Consider the following 27,509-nt stretch of genomic DNA (forward strand, 5'->3'; position numbering starts at 1 on the left):
CGCCGAATTTTGACCAACCGCCAAAGATCTACTAATCTCAAGATTTGTCGGCAAACATTAAAATATCGATTTAATTTTCAACATGGTGAAGGAATCAATGAAAATTGCCTCGAAGAAGGTATTCTCTAGTCTTGTTCCTTGGACGAATTATTAAGTCAAACTTGTCCTTGAATTGCATCATATGAGTCATTGAGACCCCTAAGAAACTGAAGGACTTGTCCTCTATCTTTCCAATTTATTAAAGCAGACAACTGCATGTCTATTACTGAGTGACATTGTAATGCACCTTTTGATTTGAAAAATCCTCATAGCTCCTTGAGATCATACCAGACTTCGTATCATACTTGGAGGCAACGTAAACTAAAGTATGTTGATGCCATTATGAAGCCATGACAACACACTTCAAAAGCATGATCTGCTGATGATACATCTGGTTTGGTAATAAAACCATACGATATGAACCCATACACAAGTATCGATATTTTGGTCTTTTACAAAGGAGATAGGGGTGTGATTTGGGTAGGTTTGGGTTGAGCTTTTGCTAAAAAATGAATTGGAATCAACCAGAACCTGACCCCATTTTATGGTAAAAGAATCAACTTGAACCCGACCTAATTTTATGGTAAAAGCTCAACCTAAATTCCCAAAATTTGACCCGTGCACCCTAAAAGGGGAGCTGCTAAGAAGTTGTTCTTTTCAATTAGGGATGCTATTAGAGCCTTCCAAACTACACCATTTTTTGGTATGCATGGAATGTAGGTAGTGTTCTTCAACGCTTCTCATTCTCCGCATTTTAGAGCGAGTGAAACAGGCAGAGCAGAATTGCTCCGAATCGCTTGAAGTGATGACTCTGCTCCCTTCAAGAATTCAACAGTTTTAGCCACAAGGAAATCAAGATTTGGAGAAACGGGCGGAACATGTAAGAGTTTGTAAATGCCATTCTTTAATTTTTTTGTTGGAAATTGTAAATCAAAATTAATGTGTATGGTTTATGAAAAGTTATTATGGTCTTCTAGGGTATTTATTATGTGTGGAAAATGTAAGAGTCATGTGTGTTTTCTACTCTCTTGGGCTAGCATCGATTTGATTTTCATGGCGGCACGAAGAGATAGAGGAAGGCGTGGTAACCAAATGATGGAAGATTTGAGAGATGAAAGAGATGATGAACTTCAAGCACTTCGAAGACAAGTTGAGCAACTTACCATGCGACTTGAACGCCAAGAGGCTTGTAGTGAGCATGGTAGATCAAGCCGTGGAGGTTCTAGTGATGAATCCGATGTGAATCCCTTCGCCAATACTCGTGAAGAGGCTAGGTTGGGAAGGTTCTATCGTGATTTCGACACCGTCAAGATTGACTTGCCGGAGTTCCATGGTCGTCTACAACCCGAAGAGTTTCTTGAATGGCTTAGTGCTATTGAGAAGTTCTTTGATTACAAGGAGACACCCGAAAGCCAACGTGTGAAGCTTGTGGTTACAAGACTTCGTGGCTACGCTTCAACATGGTGGAATAAGGTTCAAGAGATGAGAATCCGCAAAGGAAAGCGTAAGATCTCTTCTTTGGAGAAAATGAAGTCAAGGCTTAAGGAGAAATTTCTTCCGTTGGATTTTTCCCAAATTATCTTTTCTCAATTCAACAACCTACACCAAGAATCCAAGAGTGTGTTGGACTACACCGAAGAATTCTACAAACTCATGGCTTGTAATGATATTCAAGAGGGTGAAGATCAACTTGTGGCAAGGTATGTTGATGGTTTGAAGTTTTTCATTTGTGATGAGGTGAAAATGCACCGATCAATGAGCTTCAATGATTCTTATCAACTAGCCTTGAAGGTGGAGGCTAAGCTTTCTCGTCGTGGTGCTAAAAAGTATGTGAATGTTCGTAGTCTCTATCCTTCTTTCGAAGGTGAATCTTCACATGGTGGAGGTACAAAGTCAAGGTCCGAATATTTCAACAAAAATTCTACCAAATCAGCCCCTACACATCAAGTTGTAAATCAGCCCAATCGTTCCAACAATTCAAATGCTTGTTTCAAGTGTGGTCAAGTTGTCCATCGTTTCAAAGATTGTCCAAGGAGGCAAGTAGTTGCATTCGGTGATGAAGAAAATGATGATAATTTTGTTGATGATTCACATCAGCCCATATATGATGATGATCTTATTGACTATTCAAATCAACCCATATATGATGAGGAAGATGGCATACAAAATGAAGAAATCGAACCCGAAGAAGGAGAAAGTTTGGTGATCCAAAGAGCACTTGCTACACCAAAGGTTGAAACCGATAATGATTGGCTTCGTTTCGATATTTTCAAGACTCGATGCGAATCTCATGACAAGGTTTGCTCCATTGTGATCGATGGTGGGAGTTGTGAGAACATCGTATCTCATAAAATGGTGAACAAGCACAAGCTCAAAACCGAACAACATCCAAAGCCGTATCGGATTGCATGGTTCAAGAAAGGGTATGAGAGTAACTTTTTTATTTTCAAGAACGAATTTGATCAAGAGATCAATGATAATGGTAAATTCAATGCTCTACTTGTTGTTGAGACTAACGAGGAGTACGAGGAACTTCAACGGCAATTCAATGAATTCATCACCAAAGAAATTGGATCCGATTGCATATTAGGTGAACCGATAAAATATTACATCGATTTTTTCATCCAATTACATCGATCCATTTTTATTCAATCCTACATTGAAGCTCACAGTTGATATTTATATATTCAAACATGTTCAAAATCTAGACAAATTATCACTTCTTCATGGAGATTATGAAGCGGAGTTTGATCTTGGGAAGTTTCAATTGCTGATCATTCTTCGATACTTCAAGGTTCGAGGGCGAGTTTTCTCGAACCAAGAAAGTTTAGCAAATTTCAAGATCGTGTGGATGCCCCTTTTCAAGTGCTTAAGAAAATTGGGGATAATGCATTCAAGGTTGAGCTCCCTCCAAATATCAATACTCACCCAACTTCAATGTTACAAACTTGACAACTTATCATAAAGAGCTTGATGAGAACTCGTGGGCGAGTTCTTTCTCACTTGGAGATAATGATGCAGTGCCAACATGGCAGCCGTGTCATGCCTAGGTGGTTTTGGTGGAGTTCCAAGGTGCAGTCCCTCATTAATGTTGCTGGCCCGTTTTGAACCTGATTGTTGAGCTTCTAAATGGAAGAATTATGGAAAGTGGTAAACTACAAAGTTGTAGGTCTCTTTGAGATCTTTCCAACAAGTATTTGTGCTTGAAAATTGGATAAGATGACAGAAAGGTATGGCAGTTTTTGTGGACTGTGTCTGTGGGTTCGCAAAACAGTCAAAGTTAGTGAGTTCCAATGCAATTAATGTTATGTTAGTCCCTAAGCTAGCTAGTGGAGGATCTTGAACGAATTTGCTTTGGTTTTCTTTTATTTAAAGAGTTAGAACCATCTTTAGAGTGGATATTGATGTTGATAAACTTATGTAATTGATGGAATATCAATTGGGTTGAGCATTGCTCCCATTTTCTTATTCTTCTCTTGTTGTGTTCTTGATTTCTATTTTTCTTCTTCTTCCCTCTTAAGCACTCGCATTACCATCATACCCCGTACCCGTTCCTGTACCACGAACCGGAACGAACACGTTCCAGGTAACATTTAGATTATCAAAGAGTCAAAAGGTGAGTTCCTATGTAGTTGCTTAGGACTCATGGGAACTACAACTATGTGTTTAATGTATTGTTAGTTTAGGTATGTCTTGAGTCCATATGTATGGAGTCATTCCTATAGAAATTGTAAGCTTAAAGAATTTAAAGAGAAAGCTTAGAGAAAAGCTTCAAGGGTAAAGGTTCAAGGGAGAACAAGTGTAGAGATTTCTTGTAAGTGTGTTTTGAGATATAAATTTCTTTATATTTTGGTGTTACACTTGTGTTTTTTTGGAGCTCTACACGAACCTTTGGCCGTGAATCTCCCAAGCTCCCTTACATTGATCTTTTCAACACAACACTAATATCGATCCATTCAAAGCGGGTTAACATTTTTATCATTTTCCACACAGAAAAAAGTGCAAAGAAAGGAATAAAGAACAAAACCCAAACCGTTAGCATTTTTTTCAGTTGACTAGGTTTCTATCCCTTATACAACTTTGAGCGGGCTAATAATGGGGGAAACAATTTCACCCTTACCTTTCTCAGGAAGAATCGAACTAGGCCATATTTAATATGGGATTTGCTAGGGAATTTCGCAGAAAGGCATTTTGTGTCTGACTGTTGCATGAGAAGAACCACCTGAGCTGAATTAAATGAATACGATAAAATCTGCTTAAAAGTGAGCCTATGTTGCTGTTCTCTACTGCAACAGTCAGCAGCAAAATGCCTTTTCGTGAAATTCCCTAGCAAATTACTTAAAAATGGGATTTGCTAGGGAATTTCGCGGAGAGGCATTTCACGGCTGACTTTTGCATAAGAGAACAGCCACCTCTTAAACTAGTCAAGTTTTCGAATTAAAGAGAGATTCAAAGAAAAGAACGTGACACATTTCTTGCTCCATTGGCCTTTACTCCTTAAATTATTCAATTCTAGTCGTGACCGTTATTTTCAAACTTTTTTCCCTTCAACCCCAACAGCTTGGACTGCACTGACATTCATTCTGTTTACACATCACGCGACTCTCGTTTGAGCCTAATAGAGAAGAAAGTAAATAGCGGCATATAACAGTTTTGTTTCTTTTTCAAAGGGTCGTTATGTAACGGTCGAATTAAATTCAAGCAAAACAAAACCATTCACCTTTTTCGCGCCATTTTACTTAAAAAGCAACCTCTTTTCCCATGCTAATCCCATGCTCTTAGCCCATATAAGAAGAACATTCATTTTAATAAGATATAATAAAATAGAGAAGGTCTGATAATGTCTAGGGAAGAAGAAAATGATGATAGAAGGCAATACCAGTGTTTGAGGAAGTATGAAGAGATTGTAAAACAGGTAAATAGATGCCTGAGAAAGGAAACTTGTTCATAAAGAGACTTGGTGCTCTATGCCTAGTTTTTCTTTCCTTTTCATTTTTCTTTGGGGTGTGAACATATCATCGCCCTTTTGTAAATTTATTTTTTTTGTGAGGAACACAGATCATTTTCATATCCGATATTTTTTTCATTTATTTTGGTACTATGAACATACTAATACAAAGTACCAAAAGTGGATCCGCCAAGTTGGAATCTGGTTACACTGTCCTCAAAATTAATTTTGTGGAGTTCATCCAAGGGGACTGTTCCATTTCGTATAATTTCATTATTTAAAAAAAGGTAATTTGGTTGAAAATTTTCATTTCTTTCCTTATTTCATTTTTGATGGACTAAATTTAATAAAAAAAATTGTTCTTTGTTGTTATTTAATTTAAAGATGGGTTTTTTTTGCTTGTTTCAAGCGAATTTCAGATACGGTTTTGTATTCATATTTTTTATTTTGATTTTTTTAATGTAATTTATGTTGTTTGAAATAATTGGTTTCTTCTTTCTTCTTCATTTTATTATTTTATTTTGTTTTATCGATTAAAAAGCTTGAAATAATGAGCTGTGATTTTATGTGTAATTATCTGTAAATTAGTTAGATTTGTTTGGTTTTTTTATGTATATATCCAATATGTCAAAATGACACAGGGGAATGCCTAAATTTATGAATGGTAATATCACAACCGTCTTTAAAATGAGGAAGTCTAGACCGAAGGGAGCCCTTGCAAAAACGAGGTGAAAGGGCTCCCCATCACCATCATGTTTGACTTTTTAGCCGTTATTAATGCATGATGGTGAGGTGTAGCCAATAGGAGAGCCCTTTAACCTCTTTGTTTTTGCAAAGGCTCCCTTCAGTCTAGAATTTCTCCTTTAAAATTGGTGCAACATAATATATTAAGAAGAGGTTATCCAAATTCCGTCACGACAAAACTAATCATTCAAAAAATAAACAGGCCTTTCATACAAAGTGAATGGTTGATTCTGTTGCAATGGACGCTGGCGGAGCTTAGACCACCTCTATTAAGAAAAAATGCATGATACCCAAATAAGTATTAAGGGTGCAACTTCGGTGGGGTCGGGTTGAGCTTTTGCTAAAAAATGAATTGGACTGGGCCTGATTTTATGGTAAAAGCTCAACTTGAAGGCCCTCTATATATTTAAGAAAACTCTACCTTACTTATCAGAAAATAAAATTTGGAATAAAAAAAATTGGAATCATGGTTTATTATTGAGTTTTTTTTCAGAGGACCTGATTATGTTTGGGTGTCTTTCTTCTTTCCGGTTTGACGAGCTGATTGATAAGGTGGATGCTAGAAGCAGACCGCAAAAGAGGCGAAAGGTTTCATCATCGGTAAGTTCCATTTTTATTATACAACACAAAGTTATTGTGATATCTCCAGCTGCCTATCGGCCAGCCATCGATAGCGATCATACATACTGGATGATCCTAGTCAAGCGATCTATGGTTTTTTACCTACTAAATTTGAATCATTATCTTTCTTCTTATTTCTAATGATTTTTGCAAGCCACTAATCAGAAGGTTGCATCATTTGATTGCAAAATTTTTGGACTCTAGGCTATATTGTAATCCATAGTGCTAAAACTTGTCAGTCAACTCAAAACTCGGCCGAGTTTACACAAGTCGCCACTGGAACCAGTTGACTCATCAACAACTCGTTGGGCATGAAAAAGTGAAAAATCTCATCAAGAGGTTTGAATTCACGAGCTCCTATTTGGGCTCTGTTTGTTTTGGATTTTGAGAACCCAATTTGAGTCCAAAACAATTATTGGACACAAAATTAAATGTAATTTTGAGTTCAGTATTTTGAGTCCAGTAATCAGTTTTGGATTCAATCGGTTCTCAAAATCCAAAACAAGCAGTGCCTTTGTGTTTGCATCTCTTATGCATTACAATGGAAGAACTACAGATACATCTATAAAATCTTCATGTATTAATAGCAAACTGTGCTCGAGTTTTTATTGAGTCAGCAGTCATTTTTAGGTTGACTTTGACTTTACCCACTTTGGAGTTTAGCTGATGTGTTTTTCAACTGTGGTGGAACCTTTTAAAAAACAACAACAAAGAAAGTAGCCTTCTGTCATTTTTTGATAGGTTGTTGGCAAATATTTCCATAGTTTTTCCTAATCTCTCTCTCGCTCTCTCACACACACACATACTAAATAAGAAAGAATGGTTTCTCAAAGAAAAGATGAAAAACTCTTCTTTTGGGATAATTTGGCATAAAAATGTGATTCTAATTTTCCTTTTGTTCTTCTAGAGCTCAAGAGAGAACACAACCACCACCGCGCCGAGGCAAACAGGCACCGATGAAATGCTGGTACAAACGATAACAAGATTTCTCCACGAATTGGATGCCAACCCGACGGAGCAGTGAAGGAACGCGCCCCTCTATTGCAATGAAATAACTCTATAACACTTTTCTTTGGTGCATGACACCCAATGCCTGAAGGCCAACCTCTGATTACCCTAATCATAGCTAATGTACTGAAGTTACATGTAAAATGAGGGATTTGTGAGAGCAAAAAGACTAAGGAGTAACAAAAAATGAGGAAAATTAATCTTCTATTTTTGTAATTAAAAAAAAGAAAAGAAAAGAGATCAACGACCTGCGTCCTGAAGGGCTGAAGGCCATTTTGGCAACCATGAAAATTGATTTTATGGAATACTTGTGAGCCAATTGTGTGAGAAGGGCCAAGAAGGAGGGAGAGGGAGATAGTTGTGTGAGCAAGAGTGGAGAGGGCATAAAAATTCCTAAAAACTAGTAAAAAAGTTTACATATTTAAAATTAGTTATTTTGTTTTCTTGATTTTTACTTTAGGATTTTTTTATGCTCCCTTCATTTCCCGCCTCTCTCAATAATCTTCCTCTCCCGCCTGCCTCTTGCCACTAGCCCCACAAATATTCCATGGAATATTTTTTCATGTTTGTCACGGCCTATGTGAATGCAATATCTATGATCCACCCATTTAAAAGTGTAGTACATTAAGGCCATGTCTGGCAACCATGAAAAGTTTTTCATGATAAATTAGTTTCTCCAAGTGGTGAGAGTGGCGTAGTGCGGGTGGGAGAAGCAGAGACTTGAGAGGGCACAAAGGAGTACAGGGTGAGAGGTGGCTAAAAAATCGGGAAAAAGTCGATCATATTTTGGGTGAAGGTTTTTGTTTCTTGGTTTCTCTGGCTTTTATCACCCTCTCCTTGCTTAGTCCCTGTCATATCTATCCCTGTCCCAGCCTCCCTCACCATTGGGTAAGCTAATATTCCAGGAAAAAAAATCATGGTAGCCAAATGTGTCCTATATGGGTTTGTAATCCAATGCTTATTGGGTAGCCATGTCAAACCCAACACCAACACCAACATGCACTTGACACCGTCGGCCTTTGGTCACTCATTTGGCGAGGAAATAGTTCACAAACACACGCATGCGCGCACACACACCGGTTTCGGTTTGGATGTGTGTGTCTTCAACCTTGATTTTGCAATTGATTTTATGCAAGCTTCTGCAAGCAGCCCGGCTTACAAATGAAGGTAGATGCATCATAAATAATGGCTAAGAAAATGGCCAAACCATGCACGTAAATCTTGTGTTCTAGATTACTGTACTCTCTTGATTTATTTCTTTATTTATTAATTTGCATTTCTAGCAAACCTGCTTTGAAATTGGTACAAGAAGCCGTAGATACACTTCTTGATAATGGGATCCACGGACAACCAATAAGGGATGGTCATAATAAAGTTTACAAGTTGTTTTCAGATGTAATTGAAGGCAAAGAGGGCAATTAGATCAATTTATTTGTTGGTTGGGGATCAATATTCTCAATTAGAAGAATTTATGGTTGGCTTTGACCAATAAAATGAAGTATCCAGGCTCCGTTCAAAAAATACCAAATTGTTTATTTCAAAACAAAACCTGCACTTTGGGTTTGTCGCTTCTTAAAATGACCTAATTTTCTCAAAAGACAACAGAAGGTGGAAATGCTACAAATATGGTGGAAGTATCATGCTATTTTCGTTGGTTGCTTCCAAAAATTGACTTCATATTCAGCAAATGACAACAAAAGGTGGAAATGCTACAAATGTGGGGAAAGCATCATTTCCCATGAAATAAATGGCCAAAGATTTGAGAAAGAGTCCCATATAACTGTTCTAGGGAATATCCTTCTTGACATCATGTTAAAGTTGTCTTAAATTTGCAAGGCAGTACGTATAAGCATTCCACGTTTTGTTTCCTTCTATTAGGACTCAGTACAACAAAATTGACTTTCACCCGCGTTCCCCAACATCAGTGTATTTTTCACCGATGTTTAACCAAAACGTCGGTAAAAAGGCACCTGACGTTTAGGATAAAACGTCAGTGAAAAGCTCTTTGATAAGCTATCTTTAAAACAGGAAAAGTGACATGGATTCTTGTTACTTTGGAGACCTTATTCTTGGCTATTTTTACGTTTTGTTAAAACCTATAAAAAATTAAAAGAAGGGCTAGGCGGTTTGACGGTTTGGAAAAAAAGAGGAGGAAAAGAAAAAAGTCCGACTTCAAAAAGAGAGATAAAGAAGAAATGTTTTCAAGGGTTTTCAACACTTTTAGGGAACGAGAAAGAAAGAACCAGAGTTTAAAGGGTGTCGTTTTTTGCTCTCTCTTAGGAAGATGTAGAAGAAGAATAAGCGGCCAAGTAAGGAGCATTGAAGCTTGAATCCTGGACAACATCGAGTTTGTTTCTTGTGTAATCCAGAGAAACTTTTGCACTTCAGTAATCCTAGACAGCATTGAGTTTGTGTCTTCTAACCCTTTATTCTCCATATAGTGAAATCTTTTGATGTCCTCCATATAGTGAGATCTTATGATGTCTTCTCTTGTGAATGTGGCTGTACACTGTGACGAACCACGTATATCTGGTGTACTTTATTTGTGTTTGTCATGCACATTTTTTACTTTGTTCTTGAAAATTTATTGAGTAAACATTGCGTAGTGTTACAAACTTTTGTGTTTGGAGTGTTAACAGGTCAGTTTCGCGCCCTAAATTCATAACATTTCAAACGTATTATCTTCAAAGTTAGAAGAAGAGTATAATTAATGAAAAGAACTCCTCCATATTGTATAATTTAGAATACATTCATAATCTAATTCAAAAGATTGAAAAAATGCCTTTGATGGAGCTCGATAACTGAATAAGGATGCTTCCCTAGAATTTTCAGATTGGCGGCATTGTCATCATTCATGCTGCAACTTCTTCCTCTTTGAATATCTCTAAAGCCATGTTTGGTCATTCATGCTGCAACTTCGGCTTCCTCGAATATCTCTAAGGCCATGTTCGTTAGCCATGAAAGAATTTTCCCTGGAATATTAATTAATCAAGCGGTAGGAGAGGAAGAAGGAGAGCGAGAGAGCGAGAATGCAGGGGTGAGGAGCAAGTTTCGGTCGATACCGAAATCTTAGGAATAGATTTACTTTTATTCATTATTTAATATTTCTCTGAAATTACCGGCCCAAAATTCCAGGCGGGATAAAAACTAACGTTTTTTATTTCTATCGGATTTCGAACGAAATTTCAAAATTTCGGCAAGATTTTTGGTTTCGGTTAGTACTGAAACGCATTCCGAAACCGAAATTTAAAACCTTGGTGAGGAGTGACTCAAAAACAGGAAAAAGAAAAACTTCACTCAAAAAAGAGTTTTTTATTTTTCTTAATGTAGGCCAGTCATATTGGTATCGCCATGTTTTAATAATTGCAAACACTCAACTTGTATTTTCTTTTTAAATTTTGGAACCGTAATAACTTTTGACAGCTGTTTAATTAATAAATAAAAGACAAGACAATTTACTGCAATTATCAAAACTCGGTAGTGCCAATATCATTAGCCATTTTCCTTGCATCTGCTCCGCTACTTGGATAATTTTATCTCAAATAAACCCTAAACCCATCTTCGATGAGAAAAACCCTGAGATATTCCTTTCCTTCCTCATCTTCTTCCCCAATATTTAAATTCTCATTACAACCTCATACTCCCCAAAACCCTCACCCTCTACGTCCGTACAAAAATGGCGGATCTAAAAAATCTCCACTCTTCTCATCTTCATTCGATTCAAACCAAAACCCTAGAAATCTTTCTACTTCTCTCCCTCCTCCCGAATGGATAGAACCTTTTCACGACATTTCAGATCTCACACAAAGCCCTAGAAATCTCAAACCCTCGCCATGGGTTGATCGCATCTCCAACCTATTAAACGATTCTCCAAATCTAGAATCCGATCTAGACGAATTCTGCCGTAAGTTTCTCATCCGATTATCCCCAAATTTTGTTTCTCATATTCTTCGTTCCATCGAATTTCTTAAAAAAAACCCTAGAATTGCGTCTAGGTTTTTTGCTTGGGCTGGGAAACAGAGGAACTACTCGCATAAGCTCGAATCTTACGTTTCTCTGATTGATATATTGTCTGTGGAAAGAAATTCAGAGGGAGTTCGGTCATTAGTTAATGAGATTAGGGTTAGGGAGTTTGTATTTACGATGTCGGGGTCGAATGCTTTGATAAGAAGCTTAGGGTTTTTGGGAATGATAGAGGAATTGTTATGGGTTTGGCGTCGAATGAAAGAGTCTGGAATTGATCCTAGTTTGTTTAGTTATAATTTTCTGATGGATGGGTTGGTTAATTCGATGTTTGTCGAATCCGCGGAGAGGGTTTTTGAGGTTATGGAGAAGGGGAAGATTAGTCCTGATGTGGTGACTTATAATATATTGATTAAAGGGTATTGTAAGGCTGGAAAAACCCAAAAAGCAATTGAGAAATTTAGGGACATGGAGGTGAAAAAACTTAGACCTGATAAGATTACTTACATGACTTTGATTCAATCGTATTATTCGGAAGGGGGTTTCGATTCGTGTTTGGTTCTTTACCATGAAATGGAAGAGAAGGGTTTGGAGATTCCCCCTCATGCGTATAGTTTAGTGATCGGCGGGTTGTGTAAAGATGGGAAGCCATTAGAAGGATTTGCTGTTTTTGAGAGTATGGTTAGGAGGGGGTGTAAAGCCAATGTGGCGATATATACGGCTTTAATTAGTTCGTTTGCGAAAGTTGGGAAAGATGAGGAAGCTATGAGACTTTTCGAGAGGATGAAGGATGAAGGGTTTGAACCTGATGAGGTCACGTATAGTGTTATTGTGAATGGTTTGTCCAAGGCTGGGAAGTTGGATAAAGCTATGGAGTGTTTTGAATTCTGCAGAAAGAATGGCATTTCGATTAACACCATTTTTTATTCAAGTCTCATTGATGGGCTTGGGAAGGCCGGGATGCTGGATGAAGCAGAGAGGCTTTTTGAAGAGATGGTGGAGAAGGGATGTGCACGGGATTCGTATTGTTACAATGCACTTATTGATGCTTTTGCTAAAGCAGGAATGATTGATAAAGCATTAGATTTCTTTAAGAGAATGGAGGATGAAAGTTGTGATCAGACAGTTTATACTTACACCATACTAATTGATGGGTTGTTCAGAGAACATAAAAATGAAGAGGCATTGAAGTTATGGGAGGCAATGATTGATAAGGGTATCACTCCCACCCCTGCTTCTTTCCGAGCACTTTCGATTGGTCTGTGTCTTTCGGGCAAGGTTGCAAGGGCTTGTAAGATATTGGATGATCTAGCACCAATGGGAGTTATTCCCGAAACAGCTTTCGAAGATATGATCAATGTCTTGTGTAAAGCGGGTCGTGTCGAACAAGCTTGCAAGTTGGCCGATGGAATTGTTGATAGAGGTCGTGAAATACCCGGAAGAGTGCGTACGACTCTAATCAATTCCTTGAGGAAAGCGGGTAAAGCTGACTTGGCCGTCAAATTGCTGCACAGCAAGATTGGTATAGGCTATACAAGGTGGGGCTCCACCAAAAAGCGTGTGAAGTTCCGAACTCTTTTAGATGGTTGAGTCTTGAGTGTGTTACATGGGGACCAGGTCTGCAAGCTCGACATTGCCATTGTTCTTTTGTGTGTGATAAAAAGGATCCTTTTAACCATGTATTTATCTTCTGGGTGGATCACCTGTCAAGTTGACGAGTTCTTTGGAGTGTTTAATCAAGGTTTTAGGCCTTGATGGAAACAGAACCAAATCAGAGAAGGTTAGAATCAGTGTTGTGAAGGATGTGTGGAAGTCCCATTTATCGCTCTAATCATGAGCCAACTGACCAGTGGCAGGAGTTGTGGTTCTTTCGGGAACTGCTCCTTACCGTGCAATTTTCGTGAAACTCCATCTAATATCAGAGAAATCAGGTCTTGCTGGCTGGATGTTGATTTTCTTGTGCAAGGGATAACTCAATCAGGATTTACGAGGTCTTTGCTGTGCATTCATATGCAGGAGGTACCTTTAAATGTAACTTTCTCTTTCAAGATCTATGGGAGCACCTCTTTCAATCCTTCCTTCATAGAGGAAAGGGCCCTTGTCATGTTCTCAACACTTAATGCTGGGCTTAGGGTATGCCTACGATTGCTACTGTTGCCTTTTCCATCTTTTGAAGGACGGTAGAGGTTGGAAAATTGAAATGTGCAGCAACCACTTCTAGGTCCGTGACGCGAGTGCCTACTAATGTGCCTAATTGCTTTGTGTGTGCTTGGAAACTTAGCATTCCTTTTTGTGCTTGTTTTCACACAACTTTGCTAGGCTTACTTGCTTGTCGTACCAAAGGTCCGCGACGCGAGTCCCTTCTAATAAGAAGCCCTATAAATTGAGGAAGCCGTGCGTATTGCCTTATGTGAAGATCGAGAGCTTTGCTTGAACTTGGGCCCATGAAAAGCCCATGGCCCTGACTCCCACCCTTTTCGATCAACTATAGTTCCATGTTGGCCATGATCCCACTATCGAGAGCTGATTATCATGTCATATCTAGTAGCAGTACAAAGGGTCACGATTTATTCACTTTGGATCATACATAGCATGGCATTTATAAATCTGAAATTCAGGCTTGCTCAGATTGTCCAACACATGCATCTCATTCATATTTGAATTTCTCAGCCCACGAATACCAATACGGTTAGGGCTCTAATAAATTTATGCTTCATAAATTAATAATCATATTTTATTGCTGAGACCAGGAACTAGCATTGTTCTTTTGCTGATAATTTGTACTCTCTTATTTCTAAGACTCAATACAAAAATCTAGTGATGTCAGTTATAAGAGATACTTTCTTAGGAAATATTGTTCACAGTACATATAAGTGATCATTAATGTTGTTCAAAATACATATAATAATGATATGATCGAGTTAGGAACCGCAAATAGAATCAAAGAAATGGCCTCTTCACATGTTAACAACAACTTCCAACATTTTTTTTTTTTCAAAATAGCAAAACTACTCCTGTAGGGATTTTTGTTCGTTTCAATTCTCGGTTAGGCAACCGGTCTCCTTAGCAACACTCATGTACATATTGCATGTAAAATACTTACTGTACTCTTTAGTGTCTTAAGTGCAATTTATTATGGTGATCGCAACAGCCATGGACTGGCACAACAAGGGCGGTCACACCGATGACAGATGTGCCCGACTCCCGCTTGACATTGGTAGTAGGAAACTGATTATTTTTTTCTTTCAAGGTATACAATGTAAAACCTTTTTTTTTTATGACATAGGGTATGGGGCGGGACTACTCCCTACGGATGCCTGCAATAACCCATAAACCACGTGCATCGGGTAAGCCGGGGGGATTCGAACTCACGTCACTGAGAGCATACCCATGACTTTAAGCCAAAAGAATATAAAACCTTGTGCACCCAAACCGTGAGCAAGGCAATGATAAAGAGTTTGAAAGCCTGGTTCTGGTCCTCAATTCTTGGGAGATTCAATAGCAGCAGAAAACCGAAGAGCCCTATTCTTGAAGAAGAGCTATGGATCCGCAACAATTTTAGAGGCAATTCTCAAACATCTACAGCCATGAAACTTGCTCTAGGTGCTTCGGTTTATCTGATTTGGCAAGAAAGAAACGCCAGGATACATGGAAAGCCGCACTCTCATAAAAGAATTATCCTTGCCAACATTATTCAAACAATCAGGATCCGCCTCATATTTCTCAAATTGCCAGACAACCCAAACTCAAGAGCTATTCACACAGCAAAGCATCTCAATCCCCCTCAGATTTAGAAACTTACTCAACATAAAACCTGCTGTTGGACCAAGCATTCCCCGGGAATGATAAAAATCAACTCTGATGCCTCCCTTGATGGCGAAAAAGCTGGAATCGGTGGAGTTCTCAGAGATCACAACGAAGCTCCCTCGCTTGTTTTTCTTTAAATGTTAGAATATGTGGGATCCAACTGTTAGATTGGGTTAAGATCTCACCGTTGGATCTTTTTCGGAGGCAGATTGGGTAAGTTGGCTAAATGAAGCATGTAGATAAATTAGGCAATGGATAGAAGAGACAAGCAAGAGAGATTAGAAAGTAGATTTAATCTGATGCCTGTGGGAACAGCCACCTCATGAATTAAATCATTAAGACAAAATCTGAGCTTGTGTGACAGCTCTCACATGCAATACCCCAGCCGCAAAATGCCTTCTGAGATTGTCCATAGCAAATCCCAAATATTTATCTGATATTATCAGTTTGAAAAGCGAGCGTGTTATTCACGAGGCGTTTTATAGTTAAGTGTCGTTACTTACACCTTACCGGGTGTGTCTTTGTTAAAAAAACCGAAATTAGGGTTTTCGAGTTACTGGAATTAGGGTTTTAATCTCTGCCCTTGACAGGCCTTCATCGATCTTCAAGTGCTCCAATGAAAAGCATTTTTCCTCCTCAAGAGCTCCTCGATGATCTATGCAGGTCTTTGCCCCCAAGATTTTCTCTTCATTTTCTTCCACTTTCTTTCGTTTTCTGTTTTTTTTTTCACTGTCCCATTGTTCTGTTTCAATTGATGATTTCTCTCTGCTTCTTTCATTCTTTTATTGTTTTATGATACGCCTTGTTTAGGTTTCCGTTTGTATAATTCGAATTGGAGAGCTTTATATGAGTTATTGAAGAAATGATGGGGATTTGGGGATTCATTTTCAAATTAGGGTTTTTTTTTTTTTTTTTTGCATTGCTTTGTTCATGTTTGATCATTCCTCTTATAGACGCTCTTACAAGTGCTATTTAATTCTGTTTTCGAAAACCTTGTTATGCTATATAAAATTTGGCCTTCTGAGGTGACATTCCTTCTCTTTGCTTTTATCTGCTATTGTGCTGTCACTGGAAAACAAATCCTATAATGAGTATGGTGGTGAGTAGCACAAACAAGAAGCAAAATGTAATAGAATAAAGATATAACTGAAATATGAAATCCAAATATTGTATAAGATACATTCCATCAATATTGCTTTTAAATCATGGACAAGTCTAGTAAAGTAAAAATCACAATATAAAATTCTCCGAGTCAATCATAAACTCGTCCAAGTTGAATTGGTTTTACCTTGGCTGAGTACTCATCTAAGTCTGAGTTTTGTTCTATCAAGTCGATAGGAAACTTCTTTGACTTGCCTGAGTTAATAGCGAATTGATCATGTCATTGACTTGCCCGAGTTAACTCGGCTTTATCTTGAATGTGTTCTCATCTGAGCTTGAGTCCGAGTTCTTAATGATGGTAGTGGTACAAATGTAATAGTCACAGATCACAATTAAACACTAAAGCCCTACACTAATGCAGATGAAAGGATGCAATGGTGATTCGATCCTATAGATGTGGGCATCTCTATCTTCATGGTTTTTTCATCAGCCTGTGGCCACAGTCAGTAATTTAGTTTTCAACTCTCTCTAATACAACAATTATACTATTTTTTGGTTGTTCATGGAAATCTTGTGGATGGGCTCAGGGATGAGCATGTATAAAAGTACTGCAAAATCTTATAACTAGAATTTTTGGTTTGGGTGTTGGGATTTCTTAGCTGGGATTTTTTTTGCTGAATATTAGTGAGAGAAAAAAAAAAGTTAACTTCAAAGTAAGTGCCAATAAGCACTTCCTTTGGAAAATAGGTTCTGAGAATTAAACTAGTCTAGCAAACAGGCTTGTAGAATTCAATCCAGTATACTCATTTGTTTGCTTTAACTATGCTAGCTATGACCGATAATTTCCAGCAAATGCTGCTAGAAATGTCTCTGGTTCTGTCACTCGAGTATACTTCAATTCGTCATGATTTGATGGTTAAACATTAAGATGAGTCAGAGACGGGGTCAGCTATATCCATGGAGATTCACGGACGTGATAGGAGATTCTTGACGTGTTGGAGGGTCACTATTGTGAGATTCAACATTTTTGGAGGTCGGCCAATTCCGATGCAGATTCACTCGCCAAATCAGGGTGTCGGCACAATGTCTACTTGATTACCTTCCTCTTTGAGGCTGTATAGGATTAGGGTGCTATCCTTTTATTGTTTCCTTTTTTCCTCCATTTTTTGACCATCTTGGCCATTTGGCATTTGCTCCCTTCTTTAATAAAATATTTCATCATTTAAAAAAGATGTTAAGATTCTTTTACATCGGGATTAAATGAAGAATCCTTTTAACTCTAACGATATTCTAGTTCCTTGAAGTCACACTTAGATCCAATGCATGGTTGAAATGGAAAATGTATTTGATTCGTAAAATTCTCTGCAATCACAATTTTCTTGATCACAACTGACAGAGTAATTTGTATAAACAAGCTCCCTTTTTCCTGTTAAAATTGGTTGCTGCTTTGTCTAAAACCACTCTATAGTCGATACTGATGTTAAGCCATGCAATCGTCGTATAGTTTACTATTCTAACGTACAGTTCACTATTCTAATGTATGGTTCACTATTAATATTTTACTTCATGAGTTTCAAGTCTTAATATGTCAGGATTACCTTTGGAACATTTTGGCTCTCATCGAGGTTAGGGTTTGCACTCTTGGGTTCCATTCTTCAACATATTGTTATGTGGATTTTGTGTATCTGTTAGTATAAACGTCATGAGTGTTTATGCCTTTTTCAAATGTTGTAGCACAGGGAAGCTTTTCACGGGATCACCTGCTTTTTTTATATATGATGGACATCTTGTTTAAGATCACTTTCTGCTTGATTTAACATTAACCATTTTGCTCTTTATGCAGTCGATTTGTTTTGAATGTTCCACAAGAAGATCTACAGTCATTTGAGAGAATTTTATTTCTCGTGGAACAAGCACATTGGTTTTATGAAGACAATTCAGTGGAACAGAATCCATTGCTGAAGTCGCTCTCTCTCAGGGAATTCACATCTTTGAGTATCCTTTTCCTCTTATCTTTCTGAGTTTTGGGTGTATCAGAGTTGAAGAAAACTCTTGTCGGTACCCCATAGTTTTTTTGGTTTTAAGATAGCACATCTTTAATTGTGAAATTACATTTCTGTATAATCAGCAAGACAGTATAAAACCATCCACTGAGACAGGTGGTGGAGTGGGGCTGAAACCCCTGGCAGATTGCAAATGCGTTTTGTTTGATTTTTCATATTTTATAGGGCCATCCATATCCACAAAAAAGTAACTGTTGGGGACAAGCTTGCAGGCCATAGTGCTTTGTCATCCCAATTATTTTTATGGGATTCTATCCCATCTCTTGGATGACTGCCCTTTACCAGCAACGAAAGAAGTCCAGTTTTGCTCTCTGCATTGTACCAAACTAGCTATTTCCCATTCTCCCATCGGTAGAAACAATGGGGACACCTGTGTTCAATTGGGGATCAATGTGATACAGGGTCTACCACATTATTTCCTCCAATAAGCGCCAATTGAATACTCAAATTTGGTACAACAGCAGAGTACCGTCTTCTGCCCCCTTAAAAATGTGCCCTAGTGTTGTTATTTATGTTTTCTATTGTTGTTTTTATGGTAGGCCTTTGTGATCTATGCTGGTTTGAAGTATTAATGGTATCAAATTGTTTATGAGGCTTAGGTAATCTCTTCCAGTGAACATTATAGTTCTTTGCTGGTACATATTCGTATTTATTGCTCCCCAATTTCCCTTAACTTCTTATAGTGTTCAATAGCTGCGCTGCACTAAGACCTTACATTGCTCACATAGATGACATATACAACGACTTCACCTCCTACAAAGTTCGGGTGCCAGTTACTGGTGCGATCATTTTGGATGAATCTTTTGAACGGGTAAGCTCAACGTAGACAAGCAGGAAAATTTGAATAAGGGAATAACTGAAATTAGTGCTATTTCTTTCCCTTGCTTATGATTTAGACCCCATTCTCGAACTTATTCTGTTTTGCATAAATTAGTGCTATTTATTTTTGTTTCTTTTGAAAATTTTCATTATCAATATTCATTTGATTATGTTCTATTTAATTCCAATATGTGCATCTAGATGTATTCATGTATGCATGTTTAATTATTGACGAGTGGATTTACAAATTGAAGTTCTCTTTGATCATGCGCACGTAATATTCCAAGCTATTAGAGAAGTTGTTTTAGATGTCACTCCAACTTTCCTCCTCGGCATGATACCACTAGAAACCTAGGTCTCCATTTCCTCGTCAGCACCTCAAGAAATGCTCTTGGATATATTGTTCCTTTTCTTCAACCAAGGAGAAAAAGTAAATGCTGAAAGAATAGCCTTTATGATTTTGAAGTGTTGCTGATGTATTGGAGGTGAAGAATCAGAAAGGCCCTTCCATAAAGGTCTTGAAATGCCTTATCAAACCATGCCTTCAAAAAATCAATTCAGTATTTGAATAGGGTCCATGCCTAATTATCAAGAAAAAACTCAGCGTAGTAATCTTCCACTAGTCTATTAAAGACACATCCAGCTGGCATTCCACCCTTTTGGAAGTGTTTCCAATTCTGATTTTTCAACGTGTGCTTAGCATACCACCTTATGTTCCACATCAATCTCGACATTTGCAGTCAGAACATTTCTGTGTCTATCTTCCTTGAAAAATTACCTCTTCGGGTGGGGATGCGAATACTTCCGTTACCTGATTTGTATGAAACTCATTCCCAAAGTCTAATAGATGCCTCCAAGGGCTTGTTGATCTATATGTCTTTCAGTCCCTTGCATTTTTAATTTGGAATTGAAGTGTTTTTTAAATTTCGGTTTTGGTCGGCACGGAAACAGAAACATTTCATTTTCGGTGGAAATCTTTTAAAATCACAGAAACGTATGGAAACATATGCAAATGACAAAATTTTTAGACGAACTTTGGGAAATGCTAGAAGAATAAGCACAAATATACATACGTAGAAACCATCACATAAGCAAGAAAGTCATCCATAATGGCCTAATCACATCGGACACCTAGTGACATGCGTTTTCGCATATGTCTGGAATAGTAAAGTTAATAATGAAGTATAATGTAACAAAATATAAGAAAGTACATTGACCAGTCTCCCTCCAAGGACCCCAACTCTATGTCAATACGATGTAAATAGCTTTATACGATGTAAATCATAACACCTTTCCATTTTTTGTCGTTCCAACCATTTTGGTGGAATTTCAGAAATTTCGGTCAGATTTTTTAGATTTTTGGTAGAATTTCGATCGGAAATAATGATGTGGAAGGAATTCACGTAGATTTCGTTTCGGTGGGGATGGAAACAGGAACATTTCAGTTGTTTTGGGGAAATTTAAACCATACTGAGGAAGCATCGACTGTAGGAAAGTATGCCATCGATTCCTTTCTTGTCATGGGTCTTTGTCTCCGTCAACTTCCTCTTTTTGTATGAGGGTGTCGGCGTCCAACAAACCTCACTAGTGCTCATTAATGCTACTATCCAAGTGTGACACTTTTTTGAATGGCTATCCAAGTGTGACATTTGACCACTGTTTAAAAACTCCTCGAGTCAATCCTTGACTTGCCTAAGTCAATTCCCCTTTACACTGGCTGGTTTCTTGTTTTGGTCCGAGTTTTTCCATACCAAGTCAGTCAAAACTTCTTTGATTCTCACTAGTTAATGGAAAATTGGCCACATCAACCATTTACTCGCCCAAGTCGACTCCCTTTTACCTTGACTGAGTTCTTGTCCGACTTCGAATTTTGAAACACTGCATTTGACCACACCATGTAAGTAATTTACCATATCTGTTTTTTTTTGTAAGAGGGTGTCCCTGTCGTTGAAGAAATTCATTTGTCAAAGATTTTTTTGTTTCCCATTAAAAGTAAATTTAAGCTGCCCTATGCATTAAAAACTTATCTAAACAAGTAGAAATAAGTAGGTAATGCCGTACAGAGCTTTTGTGATTCTCTCTCCTTCCTAAGGCGTACCAACTTGATATTGATGTGCTCCATGTGCATTTTGCAGTGTTTACTAGTGAAAGGTTGGAAGGCTGGAGCAAGTTGGAGTTTTCCTCGAGGGAAAAAGAACAAAGATGAGGAAGATCACACCTGCGCCATAAGAGAAGTAATGTGTTTCTTAGTGAAACTCATTTTACAATTTGTTCCAATATATCTATTTTTCTGAAATGCTCTTATTGAAAGCTTTAGAATTGGTTTTTCGATCATAAATGTATTAGTGTTTATGGACATGCTTTATTCAGAGGGTTGGGAAGCTTTCTCCTATTCTCATTAAATTGTAGGCGAGGACCTCTATTTACGGCAAGAATGGTGACGGGGAAACTTTCTCTTGATATACACTAGCCATTGATATTTCTGCAATCTAATAATATATCAAGTAGAATGAAGTTTCTCTTCTGGGTTTGTCTATGCACTAAATCTGAGATGGTATGCCTATGGGTCCAGTGTAAGAAAAAATTCTATTTTTATGTATATAAGATCATTGTATTTATTTAACTCTCCACTAGTCGGATGTGTCTTCAATTTGACATGTCAATGACACGTGTGAATCCCATGCATACAGGCACACGTTTGATATCATTTGTTAAAATCTTCAGGTCACCATTATAGCAGTTTTCTTCCAAATATATCTGACCAAGGTCGAAAACGATCATCTCCAATGTATGGCATATTGTTGACCTAAAATTCTCTGAGAACAACTATTTTGGAAAAAAATCTCAGAGAACAGAACTCTAAAAGGAACATTCTAAAAAAAAACTATAAAAGAGAACCTATATATATATATATAGAGAGAGATATATATTTATTTTGAACAAGGCATAAAAAGGAAAAAGAGAACATACATCACATGCGATATTCACCTATATATATATATATATATATATATATATATATATAGAGAGAGAGAGAGAGAGAGAGAGAGAGAGAGAGAGAGATATATATATATATATATATATATATATATATATATATATATATATAGAGAGAGAGAGAGAGAGAGAGAGAGAGAGAGAGAGAGAGAGTAGTGTTCTTGCGCAGCTGCTCAAATAGCTTATCTGGGTAGCTGCTTCAAAAACTCATGTGGCCCCACATTTTTAGGGTGATCCAAAGCATTCATTTGGAAGGCCCTTGCATGGATTGGGTGTGTACCAAAAATGAGCCCTTTAGGATCATCCTAACCCTGCCATTTGTGGAGAGAAAAAATGGTCAGAAACAGTGTCTGTCCATTTCCCCCTCCACCTTTGATTCGGTTATATATATATATATATATATATACACACACACACATTAATTTATGTAAAAATATTAGTACAACATATGTATTGTTCTTTTATGTGTGTGTGTGTGTGTGTGTGTGTGTGTGTGGAATTATCCCTGCACTTCTTTTCTTTTGAGAGTTGGTCCCCACTCAAAGACAAGGTTTTAAATTTTGGTTTCAGTCGGCATGGAAAACGAAATATTTCGGTTTCGGTGGCAATCCTTTGAATTCACGGAAATGTATCGAAACATATGTGAAATGCTAGAATAAGCACAAACACATAGAAACCATCGCATAAGCAGGAAAGCCATCCATAATAGCTTAAAGCCTTAAATCACATTGAACACCTAGTGACATGTGTTGTCGCATAAAGTCAATGAAGAAGTAAAATGTAATGAAGTATAAGAAAATACAGTTCTTGATAGAGAAGGCTTTCAAACACCACTCACTCCTTTCCGTCTCAAAAAAAAAGAAAATACAATGACCAATCTCCCCTCCAAGGACCAATCTTCCCTCCAAGGACCCAACTCTATGTCAATGCTACATGGAGTTACAAGGTATTATTGGTCCCATGACGATCCGATATTCCAGGTCTAAGATATGGTTACTTTGCTGTACAGTTCGGTGATGTTGCCTACCAAATATCATTCCCGACATTAACGAAATGAAATGCAAATCATAACATCTTTCCATTTTTTTGTCGTCAGTCAATGATTCAAAAGTATTCTCCTATGATTTAGCCGACACTTCGAATTTATTGATGACACATGTGTCATGTGATCATGTCATGTTCGACACAGCACCTTTGGTTCAAATCTGGTGTGAAACAGATAAGATATCGGTCGGTAGAAGAAGACTGGATTTTAATTATTGGTAATAAAAGAAAATTTTTCATTTTTATTTAATAACTGATAAGGGGAAAATTTGAAATTTTAGTTTTTTCATTGGACGGCAAAGAGCTTTTTTAGGGTGTTTTTGTTTGTGTGAAGCTATAATTCACATGGAGGGGCAATCAAACCTAGGGTTTCATATATAATAGAAGAAAAGAGAAAATGAGACTTTTTCTTTTTGTGCGATTGTTTCATTTTCCATTGAGGCCTATTAAGGTTTACTTTATTTCCCTTCCTCTTCATCGTGGTTTTCTGGCTTCCATTGTTTTGCGTGTATTATTTTCTTCTTCTTTTAATAATACTTTTCAATACTTTTAGTAAAAGAGTGTAATCATGAAACAAGGGAGTGCAAATATCATTTCCCCATGCACATACATACACATGTATACACATACATACAAACATACATACATAGTACATATAGAAAATATGTTTAAAAAGTATATGATAAGATTAAATATATAATAAACTTGAATTATGTCTGTACATTTTTTGGCATTTATGCCTTGTTTATTTTCTCTCTCTCACACACACGTGTGCGCGAGCATGCACGCACACACTTATATATATACACACATTTATTTTTAGAGTATCAGCGGGATAGGATCTTTGGCCATGATTCTTTGGGAGATTATCTCTTTTGCAGTTTGGTGGGTGCTTTGTGGTGAGATTAATACTCGCATATTGGATGGTAGGCACTCATCAGTGGCATCCATTCCTTGGAGAATTAAGTATTGTGTGGCTGGCTGAGAGTTAAGAGTTTTGGGGAAACTCCTTAGATCAGATCATTAGGCATTGGAGTGAGATTATGATGGGTAGAATGACTAAGATGAACTTGGCTAGATGGCAGGTTTCCTTTGCTTAATTCTATTAATTTTCACTCCTTAGATCAGACCATTAGGCATTGGAGTGAGATTATGATGGGAAGAATAACTAAAATGAACTTGGCTAGATGGTAGCTTTCCTTTGTCTAATTCGATTAATTTGAATCTCAATGGTTGCTCTTGGGAACCCTGGATCAGTGGGCATTGGTGTAGTTTTTAGGGTTGGGGAAGATCATATTCTCTTCTCTTACTTGCGTCCAATTGGCCACACTAATTCTTCTGAGTGGAGGCTAGGGCACCTCACTTTGGGCTTCGGATCTTTTGTGTTATGATGGAAGGTCGTGTCAAGGTGGAGGGGGGCTCATCTAGTGTGATTTCATGGTCTCATGGTAATAGTGTTGTCGTGCTGTCTGGCTACGTATTGATGAGATATGGAACTTGGTGTGGCGCCCGCGCGCAGAGAGAGAGCATCTTTACTCACACCCAGAGGAGGGAGATTGTCTTTACTCACACCCCGAGTAGTGCTAATGTCCTTGTGGATAAATTTTCCAAATCGGTAGTGACTAGACCTCATTTCTTTGGGCCCTTTTTTTTAATGGTTTCTTCAGGCCCTTGTTGCCCAATGATCTTTTGTAATTTGTTTTTTCTCTTTGGTAAATTGGTTGCTTTCTTTAATTTTGTTTTTCAATAATTTTGTGGAGACTGAATTGGCAAATCTGAATTGTTTTGGCCTATGGTCGGGCTAACTGACAGATCACTGAGACCAGCTACCACATCCATGTAGCACTGGACTAGAATCAAGATTTTCTAGACTCAAGTTTTACATTTGGCTCTAATTTTTTGTTTTTTGTATTGCTTCTTTCTGGCGTAGAATCAATTCATGAACTCATTCTGTCCAGAAGCAAGACTTCATGCTTTTTTTGTTTTAGAAATATTTTTGGGCCGTTTGGATACATGTATTTTACAATCTAGAACTTGGATTTTTCTAGTTAAAACCTGAATTTTATAAGCCAAAGCGTGGATTTTATAAGCTAAAACTTGAATTTTACAGGATTATAAAATCCAGGTTTTAGCTTATGAAATCCAGGATTTTACAATTCTGTATTATAAAATCCATGTATTCAAACGGTCCTTTTATCTTTTCTTGGCTCTTCTCATCTAGCTACTTCAATGTAATCAGTTATTGTAATGATGGTGGATGCAGGTTTTAGAGGAAACAGGTTTTGATGTTTCTAAACTCTTAAAAATGGAGGATCATATTGAGGTTACAATTGGAGAACAGAGGGTGAGGCTTTACATAATTGCTGGTGTAAAGGAGGATACTGTCTTTGCCCCACTAACTAAGAAGGAGATCAGTGTATGTGTTCCCTTCCATCTTTGGACGTGATAGATCTTCCATAATGCTGTTAATCTCAGTGTATAAAAACTTGTTATTTAAAATTAGCTGAGTTGCCTAAATTTGACTGGCCCTTAGGCCCCGTCTGGTTGCTTTCCTCTGGAAACCCCAGGGAAAATTGCCAGAAATTTAACTCTTCACCAGTTTTCCACGTGTCTTCATGGCAAGTGAAACCTTGATTACAGCCAATGTGACATTAAATTTCACCTTTTGTATTTTTTGCCCCATCAGAATGGTAAATGCAATATTCCTGGGAAAAATAAAAAACCATACATTTTGATAATGACACACCTTCTGAACTTATGTTTTTTTATAATGTCACCCCTTTCTGACCCCCTGTTTTGATAATGACACTCTGCCGGGGAAAGCTCTCTTGTTTTGATAATGAAACCCACGCCTTCAGTCCGCTCCACTTTTCTTCAATTTGTGATAACCAAACTCCCATTTTCCACCCCACTGGAACTTCACACGGGGCCCACTTCACTTCACCTCATTCGTTTGCAAGGGAAACAGAAAATAAAAGACTGATTTTGGAGCCAAATGCCAAGTTTGATATTTGAACATTATTTCAAGGATACTCAGTATCAAAGATCTTGTAATCATTCTCCCGGTTTTTATAAAAACGATGTGTCTATCTATTCACCCATGCCGAAGGTGTTCAAATCTAAGTTTTAGATCTACACATGTTTTACTTGCAGGAAATTTCATGGCATCGGCTTGATGAGCTTCAGCCAGCAAGCAATGACCCAATATCTAGAGGAGCCAATGGCCTGAAACTTTACATGGTGGCGCCATTTTTGCCGTGAGTATTTATATATGTACATCATCACATAAATCTTATGATGAGGCAAATTTGATTTACAGAAACTGGTAATACCATTATGCAGGTCTCTTAAAGCTTGGATTTCAGCCCATCTGCCTTTTGCGGCTAAAAAATCTGATGGCTATACCAAAGGTCTCCCCTTACCCCCTTTTCTCCCTTCCATGAAGTTGCTGGTTCTTGGAAGGATTGTTACACCCCTTGTTTATTTTGATTTCATTTTTACAAATTCTCAAAATCTTGCACTTGACTGAAATTTTTCTTATTTTTTTTTGAGATTAAGTAGGCAAATTTAACTGAATATTTTCCTAATATTTTAAGGTGTGCTTGGAACCCGGACAAACTTATTTTACTGATTCTCAACTCTCAACTGGGTTTGTAATTTTCAGATGTTTGTTCATTTGAGTTCTGAGATCAAAGTAGGACGTGTCGATGAATGATTTCCCAATTTTTTTAAACAACTGGGAATTTGGACCTGTGATCTGAAAATAGGCAAATTGAGTTTACTCCACTAAGTTTCAAGCTGATTAGAGCCTAAATTTTGTTTTGGCCATTTTTCTCAAAACAAAGGACAAAAATTCTGATTTGCCCCTAAGTTTTTAAAAATTACTCAATTTCTTCATGTGGTGTTACTAACAGTAATGTGTTTTTACTTGATATTTTATTTTGATAAGGAACATGTGTGTGGAAAGCAAAGAACAACTCTTCAGGCATCTTGATGACAAGTGAGGGCCCGTCAACTAGACCTGTATCTGAGATTCCGCCTACTGATAACCGCCCTGGTAAAAGCTTTAGAAATTTTAAGTTTGATACTGCTTCAATCTTTAAAGCAATGGAAGCTGGCTTTTCATCTAGATAAAATATACTCTGAGTCTTCATTGTTCAAAATAGCTGTTTGTTGTTGCCATAGCTTTGAGTCTTGTTGCAGTGACAGATGTGTTGTGATAGATGGATGTATGAATCATAACTTTCTGTAAATAAGAAAAAAAATTACATTTTCATGGCCGAGTTGGAACGGAACTTTCATCGAAGATTCCTGGTTGTTTGAACCCCCAAAAATGATTTATTGCAAAACTTGGA

The 27,509-nt window shown here is 37.6% G+C and overlaps 2 protein-coding genes across 2 annotated transcripts; both read left to right on the forward strand.

Moving 5' to 3' along the window:
* The first annotated feature begins 10,885 nt into the window (after positions 1-10,885).
* Positions 10,886-14,158, forward strand: LOC143858718 (uncharacterized). Its single transcript, XM_077369439.1, has one exon. It carries the CDS (start codon positions 10,925-10,927, stop codon positions 12,911-12,913), a length of 1,989 nt encoding a protein of 662 aa, XP_077225554.1. The 5' UTR covers positions 10,886-10,924; the 3' UTR covers positions 12,914-14,158.
* Positions 14,159-15,601: 1,443 nt separating this feature from the next.
* On the forward strand, positions 15,602-27,437 carry LOC143858707 (mRNA-decapping enzyme subunit 2-like). The gene is made up of 8 exons (XM_077369423.1): positions 15,602-15,793; positions 18,075-18,226; positions 18,978-19,105; positions 21,249-21,347; positions 25,418-25,570; positions 26,308-26,411; positions 26,497-26,564; positions 27,104-27,437. Exons 1-8 carry the CDS (start codon positions 15,747-15,749, stop codon positions 27,286-27,288), a joined length of 936 nt encoding a protein of 311 aa, XP_077225538.1. The 5' UTR covers positions 15,602-15,746; the 3' UTR covers positions 27,289-27,437.
* The last annotated feature ends 72 nt before the right edge of the window (positions 27,438-27,509 follow it).

This window comes from Tasmannia lanceolata, unplaced genomic scaffold (assembly GCF_043159265.1).
Source record: "Tasmannia lanceolata isolate RefF3 unplaced genomic scaffold, GAP_Taslan_0.1 ptg000026l, whole genome shotgun sequence".
NCBI classification, from domain to species: domain Eukaryota; kingdom Viridiplantae; phylum Streptophyta; class Magnoliopsida; order Canellales; family Winteraceae; genus Tasmannia; species Tasmannia lanceolata.

Excerpts from the sequence above, each read along its gene's own strand:
- LOC143858718 (XM_077369439.1), top strand. The coding sequence starts at position 10,925 with ATGAGAAAAACCCTGAGATATTCCTTTCCTTCCTCATCTTCTTCCCCA.
- LOC143858707 (XM_077369423.1), top strand. The coding sequence starts at position 15,747 with ATGAAAAGCATTTTTCCTCCTCAAGAGCTCCTCGATGATCTATGCAG. Across the intron at positions 15,794-18,074 it reads CTCCTCGATGATCTATGCAG|TCGATTTGTTTTGAATGTTC; the intron begins GTCTTTGCCCCC and ends CTCTTTATGCAG. Across the intron at positions 21,348-25,417 it reads ACACCTGCGCCATAAGAGAA|GTTTTAGAGGAAACAGGTTT; the intron begins GTAATGTGTTTC and ends TGGTGGATGCAG.